The sequence below is a fragment of the Cavia porcellus genome, unplaced genomic scaffold, assembly GCF_034190915.1.
Source record: "Cavia porcellus strain 051 isolate PalLab524CR breed Dunkin Hartley unplaced genomic scaffold, mCavPor4.1 scaffold_8, whole genome shotgun sequence".
Classification (NCBI taxonomy): Eukaryota; Metazoa; Chordata; class Mammalia; order Rodentia; family Caviidae; genus Cavia; species Cavia porcellus.
The window spans coordinates 48,774,131-48,794,960 of record NW_026947491.1 but is presented as its reverse complement, the minus strand read 5'-3'; the positions used below and the strand labels follow the sequence as shown (position 1 = coordinate 48,794,960).

Sequence of the window (20,830 nt, the reverse complement as noted above, 5' to 3'; positions counted from 1 at the left end):
CCGCAGACTCCGGGACGGGAGCAGGGCTGGGACAGCCGTGGAGCTGGGGTGCGAGTTGGGCTCCAGCTGGAGGGTGGGACAGGTCTCTGCAAGTCGCCTCCTCACCTCGCCTCGGCTCCGCCGTCTGGGCGCTCAGAAGACAACTCGACCCGCCATCGGTCGGTCCTCGGCGCTCGCCGGCCTCTTCCGCCTGCACAGCAGCACCGCAGCGCGCGCGGCCGGTTCCCGAGGACCCCGGGGCGCCGAGACCCGATCCGGTGGCGTCCCGGGGGCGGTGGGCGCCGCCTTACGGTAGGGCCACGTGGCCCGCAGGGGGGGCTCGGCCCTCACTACCGATCGCGGTGACTCAGGCCGCAGCTGTTCCCGCGTCACGAGGGAGGCCGGCGGCCCGGGGGGAGGGGGCTGTGGCCGGAGCCGGGGCCGGGGCGGGGCTGCGCAGCAGGCGGGGCGGGAGCCGGGGGCGCCGCCAGAGCGCCCAGAGCTTCGGCGGGAGAGGATCGCACAGCCTCGGGGAGTCCGGGTGAGGCCGCGGCGTCCACGACGGGTGCGGGTGCGGGTGAGGGGACCCCCGGCCTCCGGAGGCGGGCCTGTCCCGCGGCCCTCGAGCCAATTTGCTTCCGAGGCCCGCGGTGCTAGGGGGCACTGGCCGCACTTTTTTCGGAGGAAGTCGGCGTCTGGCGGAAAGTGACGGCGGTGGGTCGAGACTGGGTGGAGGACCGTTTTCGGGCGTGTTGGGTGGGGGGGGTGTTTGACGTCCAGGGATGGTAGCCCACGGGCGGACACCAGGCTCGAACCCCTTGTTCTTCGTGTAGACTCCCGCGCTCCCGAGGAGCTGGGATCTCGGGCGTCGCCCCCACCCCGTCCGGGGGAGCAGAGGGGGCTGGGAGACGTGGACACGGCCGCAGGCTTCCCCGTGGGCGGGGCCGGACTGGGGCCGCGCAGGGAAGGCCTCGAGGGCCGGCCGGGAGTGCGGAGGGCGGGCCCCCTTGGCTCAACACTCCGCTTCTCTCCCTTCTCTTCTTACCGGCCCCAGGCCCAGCAACCATGGCGGTGGAAGGAGGAATGAAATGTGTCAAGTTCCTGCTCTACATTCTTTTGCTGGTGTTCTGCGTGAGTGGGGAGAAACAGCGGTGGGGGCGCGTGGGCGCAAGAGTTGTTAGGGTTTGGGGGACCCGGAGTGCAGGCAGCTGGAGACCAAATGTGGAAGGGGAGCTCCAGGAAAGGGCTGAAGGCAGTCCAGCCACTCCCTGCAGCTTTTGGTTTGGACCTAGAATGTCCCAACTGGATGTACAACACACCACCCCACCCCCACTTCTCCTGGCCCTTCCTGTCTGGTGACCCAACCACTTGTGATATGGTAGTGGGGCAACCATCCAACGGCCCGATGCTATCACCAACGAGGCTTCCCTCCACTGCTGCCTGTTGGAATCCTCTTTTCCTTCTCTTTCCCAGCCCAACTGCTTGGAAGAAAAGGGCTCTGCCCATCTTTATTTTGCTCTAGCCGAAAGGCTACTGTTTGCCCAGGGAGGGCATGACACTCTTGGCCCTTTCCTCCTCCCTCCCCTGAGGCTCTTAGTCACTGGAGGCCAAGTGAGGGGGCAGGCAGTTCTAGTAGAATCTAGCTGAGATCCCTGGAAGCCAGTACGACTGTGGGTCAAGAATATATGCCTTGGGGTCAAGTTTCTGTGTACTTCTCTTTTTTTTCCTTTGGTCCTTCCTCTGGATGTAAAGCTTCTTAAAGGAAGGCTTGGCTCCTAATCCTTTCCTCCCTGAGTATCTACAGTGGTGGTGAACCTATGACTTACGCTGTTTGTTTTTAAGACAAAAAATGTTAATGTATGAGTTGTTTTTCTAAACTAAAACGTCAGTATTTTGGCTTAATTGCAGCATTGGCACTTTGCAATAAATAAGTGGGGTTTGGGTTACAGTTTAGGCAATCATCTTTAAAAGGTTCGTTCCTCTTATTGGCTCTAGAACAATTCCCCAGCCTTCACTCAGGGCAAGGATGGGACAATCAATGTCCTGCTACCCCTTTGAAAAATTTCTAGGAGGGCTGGGGATTTAGCTCAGCAGTGTAAGCACCTGCTTGGGAAGCACAAGGTCATAAGTTCGATCCCTAGTACCAAAAAAAAAAAAAAAAAAAAAAAAAAAAAAGATTTCTAGGAGTGAGAATCTCCCTGGCTCCTCGGATGTGGTCAGGTCTGTGTCCTCACTATACTTGCCCACAGTGTGGAGGGCTGCTGGGTTGATTTGGTCCTAACGTTCATCTGCCTTCCCCATAGGCCTGTGCAGTGGGATTGATTGCTGTGGGTATAGTGGTCAAGCCTATCCTGAGTGGAACCATGAGCCAGGGGGCTACTCCTGGCAGCCTGTTGCCTGTGATCATCATTGCAGTGGGGGCCTTCCTCTTCCTGGTTGCTTTCATAGGCTGCTGTGGAGCCTGCAAGGAGAACTACTGTCTCATGATCACTGTGAGTTCAGAGTGTGTTGGATGGTGTGGGTGCCTGGAACTGCCAGAGGGGATTTCTATAGCAGGGTGGCAAAGCAGGTGGGTGAGGAAGAGCTCCATGCATGTTCCAGGCACTGACTAGGCAAGAGCAGACCCTTCTCATCCAGATTCCTGCCCTGACTCCTTTCCTTTGCCTCTGCAGTTTGCCATTTTTCTGACTCTTATCATGCTAGTGGAGTTGGCCATAGCCATCGCTGGCTATGTTTTTAGAGACAAGGTAAGCAGGAAATAAGGAGAGAGCCCTGCCTCTGGCTGTGCTGGGATCCATGTACCTGATTTTTACCTTAACACTGTTTCTTTCTCCTCTCAGGTGAGAGCAGAGTTTAATAAGGACTTCCGACAGCAGATGCAGAATTACCCCAAAAACAATGGTACAGCTGCATTTCTAGACAAGTTGCAGACAAAAGTGAGTAGCATTGCTGGGAGCAGGGGTAGTGGGGTAAGACAGTCCTAATCTCCACATTGAAAGTGAAGTGTCACTTGCTGACTTTTCCTCCTCTTTCTCTTCACTTCCCCAGTTTCATTGCTGTGGGGCTGCTAACTACACAGATTGGGAGAACATCTTTGGCATGGGCAAGGACCGAGTTCCTGACTCCTGCTGTATCAACGTCACCATGGGCTGTGGCACTGACTTCAAGCTTAATTTTATCAATACTGAGGTAAGAAAAGACAGTGTGGAACTTGGGAAACCTGGGGATGATTTTGGAGGCAAGAGAGACCTGTGATGGTAGTAAACAGGGTCAGGAGTGAGAAGAGACAGGCAATCAGTTTCTGATGCTGCTCCTGCTGTGTTTTCCTGCCTCCTTTCAGGGCTGTGTGGAGAAGATTGGGAACTGGCTGAGAAGAAATGTGCTGTTGGTGGCTGCAGCAGCCCTGGGCATTGCTTTTGTTGAGGTGAGAGATGCCCTGGGCAAGGGCTGGGACCAGGCCCAGGGTTTCTGGGGAGCAGGGTCAGTGGGGAGGAGGGTGGAGAACAAGAGGTACTGGCCTCTTCGAACAAGAGCCCGAATGTAGGGGCATTCCTGGGCTAGCCTACCCTTCCATTCCTTTCCACTCTTTCCTTCTAGGTCCTGGGAATCATCTTTGCCTGCTGCCTTGTGAAGAGTATCCGAAGTGGCTATGAAGTGATGTAGGGGGTCGTCTCTTTAGCCCCCTCATCTAGGGGAGTAGAGTAGTATCCCCAGGTTTTTTCAATTAAACGGATTATTTTTTCAGACCAAAAGGAGTGATGGTCTCACTTGTCTTAGTATGCTGCCATGTTAGTACCCTTTTCCTTTTCTCTGTGTTCCTGTCCTCTGGTACTTTGCCACATGTACCTCTGGAAAAGGCAGGCCTGTTTGGGGAGGTGTTTGGAAAAGAAGGATTTTGCCGAAGATGTTTGTTGGACTGGCAGAGGGAGAAGTGGGGATCCAGAGGAGGCTGTGGTCCATGTCCCTGTCTGTCCCTAGTCTGCTGCCAGGCTTAGCACTAGAATATTCACAAGACCATATGCATAAGTCAAGTTGGAGGGATTTCCTGTAGTGCTCCTACCTGTTTTGAGTATGGCCCATAGACATGCGCAGAATACTCCCTCTTGCTCAACTTTAGGGAGACTTGCAAAGGGGTGGTAAGGCCACTTGAAACCCGCAGGGTCAGTGTCCCTTTCTTTTTTTTTTTTTTTTGGTGACAGTGTCTCACTATAGCTCTTCAACTATGGCAGTCCTCCTGCCTCAGCCTCCTGAGTGCTGGGGTTACAGGCATGTGCCATGGTGCCTGGTTCCTTATTCTTAGTATTGAGAATCTGAGTATTGCTTTTTCTTCTGTGGGCCGGATCTGGTGCTGGCTTATCTTCCCACCACAAAAAATAAAGCTATTTCCACTACAAACAGAATTGTAACCCTACCTCACATAGGAAGTAAGGGAAAAGTGCCCTCTTGTGGCCATTCCTGGGTACCATTTAAGGGCACCCATAAAAGCAATGTAGTTCACTTATGCTCCCCAGTGGTTACTGGTTGTCCTGCAGGTATTAAAAAAACTGGAGGCTTGGACAGTTAACTTAGGGTAATTAGCACTTATGTGGGGTCAGTCTCCAAGCACTCTGTCCACTTACTTTTGTTTTAAAATACGTTTATTTTTAATGTCTATTTTGTGCCATATAGCAGGCATTACCAGGTTGGGGACAAATAAAAAGTCCTTGCCCTTGGAAAAACAATTTTGCTGGAAGGCTGGGCTCAATGCACTGACTGGGCAGGCTTAGGAAGGAGCCAGGTGAGCGCAGCATCCACAAGGCTAGCTGGCAGGTAGGAGGCAGGCAGCCAGAGTAGCTTGGCATCCCAGCCTGGGCTGTAGCGGGTTCGGGGGTGGCGAGCGGTCAGTGCGTGCTCTAGGCATTGGCTCACTTTGGTTAGATCCGGGTCGCAGATCATGTTCATGATGCGCCGCTGCACTCTGAGGTCTATGGCCACAGGGTGGGTGCCATCAGCATCCCCTCCCAGGTCCAGCCCATCCTAGGCCCTACTTCTGGTTAGTTGGGCTTGTTGCTTTGCAGAGATGAGGGGGCTCCTCTGTCCCTTCCCCTGGTGGAGGACTTGGCAGGTTCCACGGGGCGCCTGCACACTCTCCCATGGCATTCCGTTTACCCCTACCCTGCGCCTGAGGGGCTGATGTGGACTGGCCTCTGGCTCTCATGTCCCTCCTTGTGCCCTCGGCTTGGCTACTCACAGGTGGAGAAGAAGGCATCCCCATAGCGGGCCCGTGTGGCTGGAGGTAGCCGTGCCCAGCATGCCTGCAGGGTGTTCTCCAGACTCTCCAAGCTGGTCACAGGGGTTTGGAAGAAGCCAGGCTCCACGATGGAGACTCGTACCCCAAAAGGAGCCACGTCCCGCCTGAAGTGTGGGTAAAGAAGCTGGGTTCTTGCCCTATGAGGGGGGGACTCTCAAGGATGTAGAAAGGGAATCAGGAACAGGCCAGATACAGGAGTCCTGACACAGACATTGCAACTGTCCTGGAACTGGGTGCAAGCCGAAGAGGGAGAGAAGTATCCTTTTTTTTTTTTTCCTTTTTGGTACCAGGGATCAAACTCATGACCATGTCCTTACAAGACAGGTTGCTTATGCTGCTGAGCTAAATCCCCAGCCCTGAGAAGTACCTTTTTATTTTGTGGCACTGGAGATCAAATAGAGGCCTGCAGGAGGCTAGGCAAGTGCTGTACCACTGAGCTACATATTCCACCCACAGGGAGGTAATTTTGAGGTTTATTTTATTTGTGGTATCTGAGATCAAACTCACAACCTCACACTTGCCAGGCAAGTGCTTAGGCCACTGAACTAAATCCCCGACCCTTCTCTTTTTTTTGATAGGGTCTCATTATGAGCCCAGGTTGGCTATGAACTCTTTTTTTTTTTTTTTTTGTCTTTTTCCTTTTTATCGGTACTGGGGATCGAACTCACAACTGCCTGCTTGCAAGGCAGGCGCTAATGCCGCTGAGCTAAATCCCCAGCCCCAGCTATGAACTCTTGATCCTCATGCCTCAGCCTTCAGAGAGCCAGGATTCTAGGCATGAACTGTGTATATTTTCTTCTATGATTTAGTCAAGCAAGGGTCAAACTTTTTTTTTTTTTTGAAAGAAAATATCTTGGGCACTGCATGCCAAGAAATATTATTTTAAGAGAATCTTGCTATACAGTTGAGGCTAGCTTTGAACTCACTGTGTAGCCCAAGCTGGCCTTGAATTGTCTGGGATCCTCCTGCCTCATTCTCCCAAATGCTGGGACCTCAGGTGTATGCCACCACACCTGACTAGGTATTTTTATTTTTTGATACTGGGGATCCAACTCACGACACTGTGCTTGCCCAGGCATATGCTGTGCCAGTGAGCTATATCCCTGGCATTTCTAGCTAGGTTCTTATACAACCATTTACAATGTAAGGATTTAAAAATGTAAAAATGGATGGAGGGGGCAAGGAGCCGGCTGTGGTTTCATTTGTCTGTAATCTCTGCATTCCAGAGACAGAAGCAGGAAGACTGCCATAAGATCAAGACCAGCCTGGAGAGCTGGGGATATAGCTCAGTGGCACAGCATCTGCCTGACAAACTCAAAATCCTAAGTTTGATTCCTTGTACAAAAAAAAAAAAAAACAAAAACATAACAAAACACCAAACTGCACTACCTACAGAGTCTGTCTCAAAAAACCAGAAATGAGAAGAAGAAAAAAAGTAGCTGTCCTCAGAAAAGTTTTCTGGTTCTTTACAATAGTCTGTTTCCCAGATCCCCAAACAGGATTGAATCCTGAGTGCTGGGGGTGAAGAGTCTAGAGTGGCATTAGTTGCACAGCTTCCACTGACCAGTGATATACTGGCTGTTGGGAGAATTAAATGAAAAAATGACAAGAACAATATTACCAAAAGCTACTTGTTCACGTGTATGATGGTTCTTGTTGTTTGTATTTTGCTTTTATGAGACAGGATCTTGCTCTATAGTGTAGGTTGGCCTTGAATTCATGACAGTCTTCCTGCCTCCATCTCCCAACTGGTGGTATTCTAGGTGTTTACCATCACAACCAGCTATTTTAATTTTTTTTTTCTGGTGCTGAGTGAACTCAGGTTTTTTGTAGTAAGCCACATGGTTAAAATTTTTTTTTTTTTTAAATCAGTACTGGGAATCGAACTCATGACTGCCTGCTTACAAGGCAGGTGCTTATGCTGCTGAGCTACAAATTTAAAAAATTTTTTTAAATTTTAAAACATTTTTGCTAAATTGCTCAGGCTGGGCTGGAACTTGTGACTCTTTTGGCTCATCCTTCCAGAGTGCTGGAATTACAGATGTGCACTACCATGCCTGGCTCTGAGTGATTTTTTTCCCCCCTAATGATAGCAGGTTCTTGTGAGCATTTACTATGTGTTAACGGTTCTTACACATACCTCATTTTACTCCCAGTACTTACCTGGCAGGTCTTCTTATCCTAATTTAACAGATTAAGAAAACACAAGTAAAGACAAGTAAACTACTAAAGTTTGCTGAGAGAAACCCGGAGTTGGGTGTGGTGGTGCATGCCTGTAATTCCAGGAGGCTGAGACAGGAGAACTGCTATAGTTCAAGATCAGCCTAAACTACATAGCGAGATGCTGTCTCAATAAACAACAAAAACCCCCCAAATCAAACAACTATCTTCTCATAAACCTTCACTACACTGTACCTTAATCAGCTCTGTTGATCTACATTGGCCAGGTGCTCCTTGATTTGTTGAGTGGGCTGTCACTTAGGCCTGGAGCCCAGAGCCCCATAACCCCTCACCTTAGACTGTCAGAGAAGGCTTCCAGGCCAAACTTGGAGACACAGTAGCCCCCACCATTGGCTGCGATGCGACCCAGGACACTGGTGATGTTGACTACTCTGCCCTGGGCCTGCTGTAGCAGGGGCAGCAGGGCAAGGGTGACCCTGATGGGACCCAATGTATTCACATTCAGCACCTGATGGAAGTCTTCCCATGTTAGCCAGGGTGTGGGCCCGATGATGCCTGCCACACCAGCGTTATTCACCAGACCAAAAAGCCCTGTGGGGAGGTGAGACAGATGGGGGCAGTCAGGCACTCCCAAGTTTTCTCTTACTGCTGCTCCCCATTGTTTTAGCTTCCCACAGCTGGTGGGGTCACCATGGACGTTGGGTACACCAAATTCCTGGTGGCTCATACTTACCTGCTCCCTGAACGTGTGTCTCTACCCATTTGGCTGCCTGCTGGACACTCTGGTGATCAGTGACGTCCAGCAGGGTGGTGTGGAGGCGGGAAGAAGCCATCTGCTGCAGTTCCTTTGCCCCAGATGGGGTCAGGCAGCTGGCCAGGACTCGGAAGCCCTTCTGGTCCATTCGCAGTGCCAGAAGGCGTCCAAAGCCTGAGTCACAGCCAGTGATAAAGATGAAGGGATCGCTGGCAGGCAGTTTCTGCCGGTCTCTGAGCAACCACAGTGCTGCCCAGAGCAAGGTACCCAGGAGCAGAGGAAGCCACATTGCTGGATCCAGATAACCTGCAGGTGGCAGCCTAGGCTGGGCAGAAAAGCTTGTTGTTTACTCTGGTCCTTAAGACCATGCCCCTTACATCCTTTCAGCTGAAGTATCTGGTTTGAGCAGATGTAGAAATTACTTGCTTGGTGGATTATTGGCAAATTATACCTATTGTGCAAGAAAAACAACAACAACAACAAAAAACAAAAAAAAAAAAAAAAAAAAGGAAAAAAAAAAAGACCTGGGCAGACTCCTATACTTATGAATGCAGCCAAACCGTGGGCTGGGTCCTGTGTGTGAACCTGCTATCTGGGAGCAGAAGGATGTTTTGGTTTGCCATCAAGCTTTTACTAAAACAGGGACACCAAAATCCCTTAAACATAACTGTGGTCTTATTTTTGGAACCACACAGAGGCAGGAGCCCTGCATTTCAATCCCTATGGCCCCAAACTTGCTGTGTGATGCTGACCTTACTGTATGTCTGAACTTGGTTTTTCTTGTAGCAGGTCTGTCTATCTCGAGGTTGTAGCAGATGGGAGGCACAATGTGGTTAAAGCACACGTTTAAAGCTGAAAGCTTTCAACCTTCAGCTTCAATACATGTCATATCTAGCTACCGTCTTGTCACACCCTCAGCTCCCAGGATTCCGCTTACCTCCTCTGGGGAAAGCAGGCAGATATTATGACTCGTGAAGCTGCTTCTTGTGCTTTGCTCCTGGTCTTCCACAGCTCCCACACTAGCTGGAATGGGTGGACTCAGGCGCCAGGAGTGTTAAGTGTATGCAGGATGGGTGGGGGAGGGACACGGAGGCGGAGCCAGAGCAGCTGAAGCTGGCAGGGCTGAAGCCAGGGCTTGGTAGAGGCCAGATCTACACAGGTCCTCTCTTGGACTGTTTTTCTCAATCTGGGCTTCTTACTGTCCCTGCTATGGTCTCCCCGGAGGCGGAGCTGTCAAGGATGCAGCTGCCCTTCTCTCTTGAACCTGTCATTTGCTTGTCTTCTTAGCCCTGAAATGCCCTCAAGAATTAATCTCCTACCCAGCCCAGACGCATGACACTGCTTAGTGCCAGCCTGAGAGAGGCCATGAGCACGTGGCGAGGCGGCCAGCCAGCACTGCAACCAGGCATGCTGCTTGTCTGTTTCTCCTCTGTAACTGAAGTCCAGACCTGGGAAGCTTGGCATGGGGGCCAGTAGGATCTTTTCTAGGGACATGTGGATAACTTCACCCTCTGCTTATCCAAAAGCCACCTACACTAAGTCCACGGAGAGAAAGCTGGACAGTAGAAGTTGGGAAGAAGTTGGAAAACAACCTCTTCCACTCCCATATTGAAGCCAGTAACTTCTTGAAACATACCACATAGAAATGGATGCTGCTGTTTTAAAAAAACTTTAATTTTGGTCTTTTTGAGATAGGGTCTCACTATGCAGTTCAGGAGGGCCTTGAGTTCACTTTGTAACCCAGGCTGGTCTTGAACTCGCCCATGATCCTCCTGCCTCAGCCTCCCAAGTGCTGGAATTACAGGCATGCGCCACCATGCCTGGCTGGACACTGTGTCTTATGACCCATCAGTCTCCCTCCTGCCCCTACAGTGAGGAGGGGGAGGGAATAGGGGCTAGGAGGGGGCAGACTGCAACTGCCCTTTGTAGACATACTCCAGGGCGGTGGCAATGGTGCGCATGTCCAGTTCAATACTCCGAGCCCAATTCTCCACATCCCCGATTTCCTGGGAAGGGTGAGAGAGGGGTGGAGCCCAGGAATCAGAATGGATAGATTATGACTCCCAATCTGGGGAACACATTCCTTCTATCTCCTGGAAAAGATCGTTCTTGGATCCACCAATTTTTTTTTTTTTGTGATGGGGGGAGGTATCTCCATATGTTGTCCAGGCTAGCCTCAAACTCCTGAGCTCAAGTGACCTTACCGCCTTAGCTTCCTGAGTAGCTGGGACCACATGTGTGTGCCTCCTCAAACTGGACATATTGAGCAACTTTGTTGTTGTTGTTGTAGTGGTGCTGGGAGCCAACCTCTGCACACTGAACTATGCCCCAAACCCAGCCTTCATTTCTTTCTTTGGCTTCTCTGACACTGGGGACCATAGACTGGGTATTTGGGACCAACCCTCACTTCTTTCTTGAGGTTTTTTTTTTTTTTTTTTTGGTCTTTTTTCGTTTTTATCGGTACCAGGGATCGAACTCACGACTGCCTGCTTGCAAGGCAGGTGCTTATGCCGCTGAGCTAAATCCCCAGCCCCCGTTCTTTCTTAAACAAAGTCTGAGGGAGCCAATGAGAGCTTGGATGAGAGTAGTGATGTCGGAAGTGTGGCCCACCTTAAGTGCCTGGTTGAAGTTCTCCACCATCCCGATCCACTGGCCTGTCTGCTTGGCAAACTGGGCAGCTTGGACCTGCAGGGTCTTCACTTCATGGTCCAGCTTTCTTTGGTTCATGTAGGCCTGGGCCACACTATGATTGGAGGAGTGGGGAGGTTAGCTCATCCAATAGGCTTGGTACTCTGGACAATATTCCCTAGTTTCAGCCAGGAGTCAGGGCTGGCTAAAACATTGTGATTCTGGCTTTTCTAGGACATGATGCAAATAACTACTAGTATACATGCAAATGAAGCCAGCTCCTTCCTCCACTCCCAGGATTCCCAGGAGAGCCAAACTGGGAGCAGACTAAAAACACACCCTTCCTTATCCCCCAAAGTAATTCTTGCAACTGGGTGGGGGGTGGGGAATTTAACCCGGGGGTGGGGTATCCCTGAATAAAAAATTGGGAGGGAAAAGGAGGTGCGGCGATGCTGGGAAAATCCTGTAGCCAGGACACATCTGGCAGTGATTGTGAGCCTAGGGATCTGTGCAAGAAGTTGGGAGGGGAAATGAAGCCTTTCTTGAATCTCGGGTGGGATAAGAGAGCAAACCCCTCCCAAAAAACGGTCAAGAGAGGCTGTCCCAGAGGTTTCTCCCTGGCTCTTTCCCAGGCCTTGTCCTTTGGCCTATCCTACACAGATGAGCAAACACACAGATTCCCTCCCTTCTGCTCCTTCTCAATCAAGGTGCTGCAGCTCTTACCATTTGGACCCTGTGGGTGGTATCCTCAATCCTCCACCAATCTTTTTTGCACCTCCCTCTTCCATAATTGTTCTGCCTTATTGGCCCATGAATCTTTCACTCCCCACCCCAAAGCTCTAGGTCAGCCAGGAGACCTACATCCGGTGGCCCCCGCCACTGGAATGTGTGGGGGCTGAAGGAGGCAAGGGGCTGGGAAGGGGTCAAGAGAGTGGGCAGGACACCTGATCAGGGTCAAGACTGACTGAGCCTTTGTTTTCTTTACTGGGGAATAAAAGGAGCTGTGGGCAGCAAAACAAAACCCTTTCTAATCTGGTATTGTGTTAGCTGCCCTCTGTGGAAAGTGGGGTATCCTCTAGCAAAGGAATAGAAGAGGGAGAAGCCTAAGCTAACCTCACAAATGATGGCACAGCGGAGTCCAGTGGGGACCCATGTGGGTGGGTGGGGTCCCCCAGGTCCTGAACTGCAGCCTTTCTTTCTCCCAGTTTACTCTAGATGAGCAACGATGACCCCAGTCCTTGTATGACCTCCTCTGATGACTCAGTCTCTGGATTCACAACCAGGCTGTTCTGCTTGCCCTGGGGTGGAATGCACCACACTGCCTCCTTTCTTCCAGCAGCCTATCAAATCATCATCTCTGCACTCTTCTGAGTCACATGCAGAGTCAAGAGACAACTTTGTTTCTTCCTAACTCTATTATTGGCTATTATTGGCATTCTGATTTAGGGCTGGGGAAAAGGGAGGTCTCCGGAGGCCCAGAAAGAAGAGACAGCCTGGCTCTGCCACAGCTCCTGGCACAGGTTCTACTCTCACCCTCACCAGCTGTGCCATCTCTTTCCTGCCAGCTGTTCTCCTGGCTTGCCACAGGGTGGGAAGAGAAGAGTGTGATAAAATGGAGGGTGTTTCCCCTCCTGCCCAAGTGACAGCTGGATTTGGAATGGTAAAAGGAGGTGGGCAGATGGCATCACATTGTAAGTGCCAGGAACTTAATGTGTGTGTGTGTGTGGGGGGAATCTGGCAGCTTCTCTGACCACTGCAGCTGTTCCCTCCTCACCTAGCTTTAGTGGTCAGAGCTGATTCAAGCTTCTCTCATAAAGTTCCACATGACCCAAGCCTCAAGAACAGCCCCAGGCTCTGACACTTTGCTAAGGCCTAACTGGAGTTGGGGATGCGTGAGGGAGGTAACTGTTGTTGTGAAGAGGCTCATACCCCACATTGAGGTGGTCTACCAAAGCTTCTGTCAGGCAGGTCGCTGCAGTGATGGCTTCTCGTCTTCTTTTTTCTGAGGGAGGGAGGAAAGGTATTGGCGTGAACCCTTGTTTCTTAGGTGGTAGTGCTAATTCTTTCCCACTTATGCCATTCTTCTTCTTCTTTTTGGTACCGGGGATCAAACTCACTACTGCGCGCTTGCAAGGCAGGCGCTTATGCCGCTGCGCTAAATCCCCAGGCCTTGCCATTATTATTCTGCTAGTTCCCAGGACATTCAACTAAATTCAAAATGCCAGACCTGGAAATGTCCTTTCGGAACACAATGCAATCCCTTTCACTTTAGAGATGAGGAAACCGATACCCTGAGAGGGGAAAACTCCTCCGGTGGTGCCGAGTCGTGGTGTGCCCAGGTCTCCTAACTTCTAGGCACTCTCTCCAATATTTTAGCCAAAGGATGGGCAACCCTGGGACTCCCAGTCTACATTAAGGAGAGAAGCGCTTCCATCTCCTATTCGGTGGCGTTAGGCCTCTCAGGAACGCAGTCTCCGAGCTGCCCAGACTCACTCGCCGCGGGGCGTTCCTTTCCGCTTCCAGGCCCCGGCTCCCCGGACCAATTGGCACGGTGTCTCAGGGGCAAGGGGCGGAGCTAGGGCCACGCTTGCACGGGAATTGGGGGAGTTGCCAAGGGGACTAGAGAGTGAAGGTCCCTAAGACAAGGGGACAGAACTTCCCAAAGAGCAGCCCCCAATCCCTTCTCCTCTACACGCGCCCACCCTGGATCTGCGCAGGTACTTGAGGTCCAGGCTCCGTACTGAAGCTAGGCCGCGGCCGGAGAAGCCGACAGGACTTTTCGCTCACCCTGTAGCTCCTTGCGTTCGTTCTGCTTGGCCTGGTGTTCTTTGAGCAGGCGGGACAGCATGGTGGCTTGGGGCTGGGGGTTGGGCGTGCCACCCTGCAGCTGCTGGACCGGACTGCGCCGGCTCCTTGGGCGGGTCACGTGGCTGCGGCGTCACGTGAGGACAGGACCGCCCTCTTTCAGAGTGGAGAGGCGTTTGGTTGTGTGGATATTTGGGAGGAGAGGCGTTGGCAAGGCCGGTGAGCTCTTTTTGTTATTGGCAGCTCGCTTTTAGTTGAGAGTTGGAGTTAGTGTTCCTCAGTTCCTGTATTGCAGAACCAGTTTTTAACATCTCTGTGGCTTTGAGACCCCCCCCCCCCCCCCCCCGGCAGGGTTGGTGTTGCCAGAGAGTTCCTCAGTTCTGTTCTGGCAGTGGCTTCCTGAGCTCATTGAAATTCTTTTCTTTCTCTGGTTTTACCTTCTGGCAGTGCTGCTGATTCTCAGTTGATTCCCAGCTCCCTGTCCCTTAGAACAGAGTGCTTTCCTCTCTTCCAGCCGTTTCGCTTTTGGCTGCCCCGCCAGGTCTATCAGCTCTGGGTGATCACTGTAGAGAAGCATTTTAGGCACTCAAGGGGCCTTCTAGGGAGCTTTGCTAATTTGGCGAGCTGCGTGTGGGAAATGTACAATTCCATCTCTGTCCTTTTGTGGTCAGGGAATGCAAACCCAATTAGTCTTAACAGAAGCATTAAGTGCTTCTGTCAAAGTAAAAGGTGAATTATACAATGCCTCCTTGAACTAAACAAGAATGCTTCCAGAAGTAATTCCAACCGAAAAAAATTATAGACATAGTCAACATATTGCTATTGCTACAATGCCTGTTGGTGCTTTTTTTTTTTTTTTTTTCATGGAAGTCTTGCATGGTTAACCAGGCTGACCTCAAACTCATTTTTCTGCACATACCTATGTGCTTAGTTTTGGTGGTCTTTTTTTGGAGAGAGGTTGAGATAGGCTCTGCTAAGTAGCTCAGAGTGGCCTTTAACTCACTATGTCGTTATGTAGCCTAGGCTGGCCTCAGACTCACAGCGCTATTTATGCCTGTGCCTGCTAAGTGCTACCGTTACAGTCATGCGTCACCACGCTCTGCTCAAGAAGTGTCTTGCCCGTAACAGGCTGAATAACTTTGAGCAGTTTGCTCACCCGTTATGGATTTCCATTTAGTAAAATAAGGAGATTGGATTTGATCGTTTTCAGCTCTGGCTAAATTCACATGACAGAGAAATGCTTTGGGCTAGGCATTTGTAATCCAGCATTTACAAGGCTGAGGGAGAATCACCAGGAGTTTGAGGCCAGTCTGGACTACATAGTGAGTTCAAGGCTCGCTTGAACTGTATAAAACAAGACTGTCTACAAACAAGCAAAATTTTGATCCCAGATTGAAATAGATTCTCTGAGAAGTGGAGCTTGAACATCAGTATTTTTAAAAAGTTATTCAGGTGATTCTCATGTGCTTCTGAGCCTGAAAATCACTGACCTAAAGCATACCTAAGACTGTTCCTTTTGGCATTTACTCATTTGAGTCTTAAGTGGTATAGTTGAGATTTTCACTTTAGTTTTTGTTTTGTTTTTTGAAACAGGGTCTCACTATTCTGTAGGCTGGCCTTGAACTCACTGTGCAGCCCAGGCTGGCCTTGAACTTGCAGTGATCTTCCTGTTTCAGCTTTCTGGGCACTGGGGTCACAGGTGTGTGCCACCATGCCCAACTCATAGTTGAAATTAACTTTAGTATATCCTCTAGCAGGAGGAGGAGAATTGAGTGCTGATTGAATTATAATAAATTATTTTGAATTTTCTGAATAAAAGTGAGAACTAGTGATCAGTTACTCATTCATCTGTTAATAAAATAGTGCTCTAAATCCTGTGAGAGGTACAGACATTAAAACATGAGTGAGAAAAAGCACATGAAATGGTTAGGCTTAAAGCAGAACACTAAGTGCCAAATTTTAAATATGGGCTGGTATGTAGCTTGCTTACCTTGTATGTCCAGGGGCCTGGGTTTGACCCACAATGCACACACACACATAAACACAAAAATCGAAATTGTCAGGTGTAGTGGCATCTGTAATGCCAGCACTTGAGAGGCTGAAACAGAAGGATTGCTTTGAGTTTGAGCCCAGCCTGGACTATATAGCAAGACCTTGTCTCAAAACAAAATAAACAACAAACCTAAACAAAAATGTTAGACTGTGTTTCTCTATGCTAATATGCATATTGTGAACATTTTCCCCAACATTTTGATTATTTCCAATAGATCAAGCAGTTCCGATAATTTAATTCATTTAGTCTCTAGAACAATACTTTTTTTGTTTTTATTTTGTGCTTTGTTCTTTGAGACAGGGTTTCAGTATGTAGTTCACACTGGCTTTGAACTCCTATGTAACCCAGGTGGGGCTCCAACTCATGGGGATCCTCCTGCCTAGCCTCCCAAGTGCTGGTATTACAGATATGTACCACCACACCTGACATACAGAGCAGTTAGGCAGTAGAGTTCATAAGTCATAGAGCTAAGATACAAATTCAAGCTGAGTCCAGAGCCTGAGTATAAACCCACTATACTGCAGAAGCCATGGAGAGCCCCCAGAAGAGGAGGCCAGGGAGCACCTACCAGGGCAGCTCCCTGACTCCTCACCATGCCCTGCTAGCTGTTTGGGCATAAGCAGAAGGGAATCCCAGCAGTGGGGAGCATTTGAGAAGAAGCTGTGCTGCAGGGCAAGGGTGATCAATAGTAGCGGGAAGAGCGAGAACATCACCAGGCCTTTTGGCCCAGTCCTCCCCTCTGGCTTCCAACCACAGTGAGCAAGCAAAACAGGCACTTGGAAGATGCCTGCCTGGTTTCACTCCCAGATCTGTGTGGCCTGGAGAAGGACAGGTATTGGCAGGGTGTGGTAGGATGGTGACCTGGACAAATGAAATGCAGGTTTGAGGCTCACAAAAGGGGTTGGTGCTGAGGCTTCAGGGCTGAGTGTGCAGAAAGAACAGGCCCCTGGAGGACAGTGTCAGGTCCATGCTGTGCTGTGCCTGCCCCCTTGGGACACCTCCCTGACATTTTCACTATCAGAGCAGAGTCTGCCTGGAATCTGAGTCTGCCTGGAATCTGTAGACATCAGCCCTGCCCTCCTCTGCCACACACTGGCTGATCTTTTTCCTAGAGCTGGGCAGTGGCTTATAGCTGGGAACGCTAGCTGTTCTCTCTGGGGACATCTTCCATCTAGTCTTGTCCTGGGCCCTCATTGCTCACTATCTGCCTGTTTCTGTTTTTGAAGCTCAGCTCCACTTGCCTCTGGTTGAGATGGGCACAAGTTTCATGCATATCCTGAGACGCTTGAACTCTGAGATCTGTTTTCTGCCCACCTCTCCCTACCAAGGCCGCCCAGATTATTTTCTCTTAGAAAGAATGAATGTAACACTATTCTCCTTTTCTCTATTCTTTTTCCCTATTGAGGTCTCTCTCAGAGTTCGTTTAATTAGCAAACTCCAAACTGGCTGCAGGGCTAAGCTGGGAGCTGCTGAGTTGTTAGGGGCTGGGTGAGGGCTGTGGGAGATGAGGGAGAGGAGAAGGCTTCACACGCTGGGAAATCTGGCGAGGCTTCAAGGGAGGGGGCTGTTTGTGGGGTGGCCAAGTTCCAAATGTTGACTGAAGCCAGGATTCAAAGAAAAGGGGCCCTGATGACCGGCTAAAAGGCGCCCTGTGGGAAATGACCTCCTGATCCTCTCCTTGAGACTTGAGGGTTTCACTTAGAACCTCAAAGGCTTGACCAGGGTGGTCAAGCCGTTTCCCCATGGACTCTTCAGTCACATTTATGTTCATCTCTTAGCCACTCCCACAGTTTAGGCTCTGGATACAGCCAGAATTCAGAGGCAGGCAGGAAGGGTCTCCTGCTGGAGAGGTGGGTGGGGTGAGAAAATCTTGATGGTGTGTGTGCTGAGCTGTGAGAGCCTGAGCCTGGAGCACACACACTTCAAACTCCCATTGCCAGATGAGTTGGAGAGAGAAGTTAACCCTCAGCACGTAGGTGTTGTGGAAGCAAGTGCCTGTTTCTGAGAGCTCTGAACTGGGATTCTGGGGGAGCTGAAGTTAGCGGAGAAAGGGGAAGGAAGTGTCAGCAGGAGAAAGGACTGGAGAAAGCCTTAGTTTCCACTCAGATAAAAGCCAAAGTCTTTCCTGGATCTGGGCATTTCACAATTTTTAATTTTTGAAATTGTTTTGAAATGGTGTGGGACTCAGAGGAAGTTGCAAAAAATAGTGCATGAGGTCTAACATGTCATTGATTCAGCATCCTCCAAGGGGGAGGGACATGGTATGTAACTGGGAGTATAGTGTCAGAATTAGGAGGTCCACATTGGTATGCAGAACTCTTCTTTTTAAATTTTGTGACAGGGCCTCTTTTTTGGGGGGGGGGGCTATGGGGATTGAACTCACAACCTTGCACTTGTTAGGCAGGCACTGGACTGCTGAGCTATATCCCCAGCCAGCTAGACAGGGACTTGCTGTGTAGATCAGACTGGCCTTGAACTCACTGTGTAGCACAGGTTAGCCTTAAATTCTCACAGATCCTGCCTCAGCTTCCCAAGTGCTAGGATTACAGGTGTGTGCCACCACTATGCAGTTTTATCCCATGTACAAATTCAGATAACCACTCCTATAACCAACATACAGAGCTTATTACCATGAAGGAACTCTCTTATGCTTTCATTTTATCTTTGTTCCCCAAATTTGGTCCCCTGGCAACCAATATTTTGTTCTTTATTTCTAAATAGTTTTGTCATTTTTAGAATGTTACATGAGTGAAATAATGCAGTATCAGCATGTCCCACCCCATATGGTGGGTTGAACTTAGGATCTGATATATGCTAGGCAAGCCACATCTTTAATCTGAGCATTGCTTTTTATTTTTATTTTTACTTATGAGACAGGGCCTCACTCTGTACTTTATGTTGGTCTTGAACTGGCTGTCTAGCCCAGGGTGGCCTTGAACTTGTGATCTTCCTATTTTAGCCTCCTGACTGCAGGTATTACAGGTTTTTGCTACCACATTGGCTGAGCATTGGTTTTTTATTTATTTTATTTTATTTTTTTTTGAGCATTGGTTTTTAATTTAATTATTTTTAAGCTCTTGACACAACACAATAAGTTTTCTGGCAGATTTTTTTTTTTTTTTTATGTTAAGCTTCCTCTATGGTTCACTCCTGTGTTTTCATTTCCCTGTCATCTATATTATTATGAATACAATTTTTTTTCTGTACTGGGAATCAAACCCAGGTTCTCACATTTGCCAGGTAGGTGCTAGACTGCTGGGCTACATCCCCCCACCCTATATTGTTACTTTTTATCCAACATTAGGTCTCAGTTCCCTTTTAGGGGAAACCTACTTGTCTGTATTTACTAGGTTGATCGGATGCTCTTGTCTGTTCCCTGCCTGCCCTTGCCCCACTATTTTTAGCCAGGCTAATTTTGGGTGACCAGTCTCTCCTCTTTTCTGTTCCTTCCTCCTGTGGCGGGTGAGGTGACTTCTCAAATATTTGGACAGAGGGAGTCAGAAGCAGAATCTTGGCATCTGATTTCAGCCTTGGGTTTCTCAGCAGCCAGTGCTGTGGATAGCAGGCTGGCAGGACCTGTAGGTGCAACAAGAATGCAGCTGGGGATCTGGAGGCATTTGGACCAGGTCAGAGGTCTGGGTTTTGAGTCAAGAGTCCTGGCTTTCTTCCTGATTTTGCACCTCTGCATTCATATATTAGCTCCTTTCTACTGCCTGAGATGCTGAGATAGAAAAAGATGAAAAGGGAACCTTTGGGAGTCAGTGGCAGTAGTAGTGCCATGCTGGTGCCAGGCCTTCGGTCAGCAATGTGTTTCCCCTGAGCACCTGTTTACAGGTGTGATGCTGCCCTGGGGAGGATGTGCATAGGTGAAGTATAAACGGAGGAGCAAGCCGGGCATGGTGGCTCACGCCTGTAATCCCAGCACTCGGGAGGCTGAGGCAGGAGGATCGTTGCAAGTTCGAGACCAGCTACAAAGTGAGCTCAAGGCCAGCCTCAACTGCATAGAGAGACCCTGTCTCAAAAAGACAAAAAAAAAACAAAAAAAAAAAAACAAAAACCAAAAAACAAAAAACAAAAAAACCCAAAAACAAAAACAAAATGGAGGAGCAAAGCATCAAGTAATTCTGGGGCAGGATTGTTCTAGGACCACCAGTTTGTTTATTTTTTCTTCAAGAATTATAATCCCAAGGGAGAGGAGAAAAGGCAATAGAAAAGAATTAAGGTGGGTGTGTTGTATACGTGTACCAACTCCTCATAAGAAATGTGATTCTTATGTATTGCCAACATGTACTAATAAAAATAAAAATGAAAATAAAAGAACAAAGAGGTGAGAGAAACAAAGGGAGGTGGAAATGCTGGTGCATCCCTGTAATCCCAGCACTCAGGAGACTGAGGCAAGAGGAACACCACAAGTTTGTGGCCAGCCTAGCTACATAGTGAGTTCAAGGTCAGCCTGAACTGCATAGTGAGACCCTGTCTCAAACAAAACAAAACAAAATAAAACAAAAGCAAAACCTCAAAACACAGATAATGGGAACATGAGAAGAAGAGTTATGTAGGACACATACTGGAGCTTTTTAGGAAAGAAGAGAGTATCATAAGAATAAGAGAACATTTGAGGGGTGGCAGCGCATGTCTGTAATCCCAGCACTCTGGAGGCTGAGGCAGGAGGATTGTTGCCAATTCAAGACCAACCTGGGCTACAAAATGAGCTCAAGGCCAGCCTGAACTGCACAGTGAGACCCTGTCTCAAAAAGACAAACAACAGACAACAACAAGAAACTTTTGAAAGACAGAGACAGGGACATTGAGAAAAAGTCTGAAAATGATTTCAAGTGTGACAGAGACAAACTGGGTGGGGGGGATTTAGAATGACAAAAAGGCGAGGTGGGGGGGAGAGAATGAGAATGGACATATAGGACCAACAGCCACCAAGAAAGGGAAGTAATAAGGAAAATGGGAGCCAACAGCACTCCAGTTGTGATAAATTTATTTTCTATCTCTCTTCTTAGCCTCATTTCTAGATTGGAGCTATAAATAGAGAATTGGAAAATGTAAAAAACACAAAAAAAGTCCCTTCCCATTCCTTCTGTCCCACTCTGGGGGGAAGGGAGAGGAAGAGAGACAGGCCATTGGGTCC

The 20,830-nt window shown here is 49.4% G+C and overlaps 3 protein-coding genes across 6 annotated transcripts; 1 reads left to right on the top strand and 2 right to left on the bottom strand.

Annotated features, from left to right (window-relative positions):
• Nucleotides 1–391: 391 nt before the first annotated feature.
• Nucleotides 392–3,731, top strand: Cd63 (CD63 molecule). 2 transcript variants are annotated; one of them, XM_003476209.5, is made up of 8 exons: nt 392–520; nt 1,034–1,110; nt 2,283–2,471; nt 2,652–2,726; nt 2,820–2,915; nt 3,028–3,168; nt 3,320–3,403; nt 3,577–3,731. In XM_003476209.5, the coding sequence occupies exons 2-8, from the start codon at nt 1,045–1,047 to the stop codon at nt 3,640–3,642; spliced, it is 717 nt and encodes a 238-aa protein (XP_003476257.1). In that variant the 5' UTR covers nt 392–520; nt 1,034–1,044; the 3' UTR covers nt 3,643–3,731. The 2 variants fall into 2 exon arrangements, with proteins under 2 accessions (XP_003476257.1, XP_005006482.1); XM_005006425.4 differs by lacking the exon at nt 392–520 and adding an exon at nt 533–693.
• An 867-nt stretch (nt 3,732–4,598) lies between these two features.
• Nucleotides 4,599–9,657, bottom strand: Rdh5 (retinol dehydrogenase 5). 3 transcript variants are annotated; one of them, XM_063254901.1, is made up of 5 exons: nt 9,142–9,657; nt 8,184–8,655; nt 7,783–8,041; nt 5,210–5,373; nt 4,599–4,943 (listed from the first exon to the last, which is right to left on the bottom strand). In XM_063254901.1, the coding sequence occupies exons 2-5, from the start codon at nt 8,491–8,493 to the stop codon at nt 4,720–4,722; spliced, it is 957 nt and encodes a 318-aa protein (XP_063110971.1). In that variant the 5' UTR covers nt 8,494–8,655; nt 9,142–9,657; the 3' UTR covers nt 4,599–4,719. The 3 variants fall into 3 exon arrangements, with proteins under 3 accessions (XP_063110971.1, XP_003476258.1, XP_013014982.1); XM_003476210.5 differs by having other exon boundaries at nt 8,184–8,529; XM_013159528.3 differs by having other exon boundaries at nt 8,184–8,524.
• Nucleotides 9,658–9,857: 200 nt separating this feature from the next.
• On the bottom strand, nt 9,858–13,823 carry Bloc1s1 (biogenesis of lysosomal organelles complex 1 subunit 1). The gene is made up of 4 exons (XM_003475978.5): nt 13,620–13,823; nt 12,762–12,834; nt 10,815–10,947; nt 9,858–10,210 (listed from the first exon to the last, which is right to left on the bottom strand). The coding sequence occupies exons 1-4, from the start codon at nt 13,678–13,680 to the stop codon at nt 10,100–10,102; spliced, it is 378 nt and encodes a 125-aa protein (XP_003476026.2). The 5' UTR covers nt 13,681–13,823; the 3' UTR covers nt 9,858–10,099.
• Nucleotides 13,824–20,830: the final 7,007 nt, after the last annotated feature.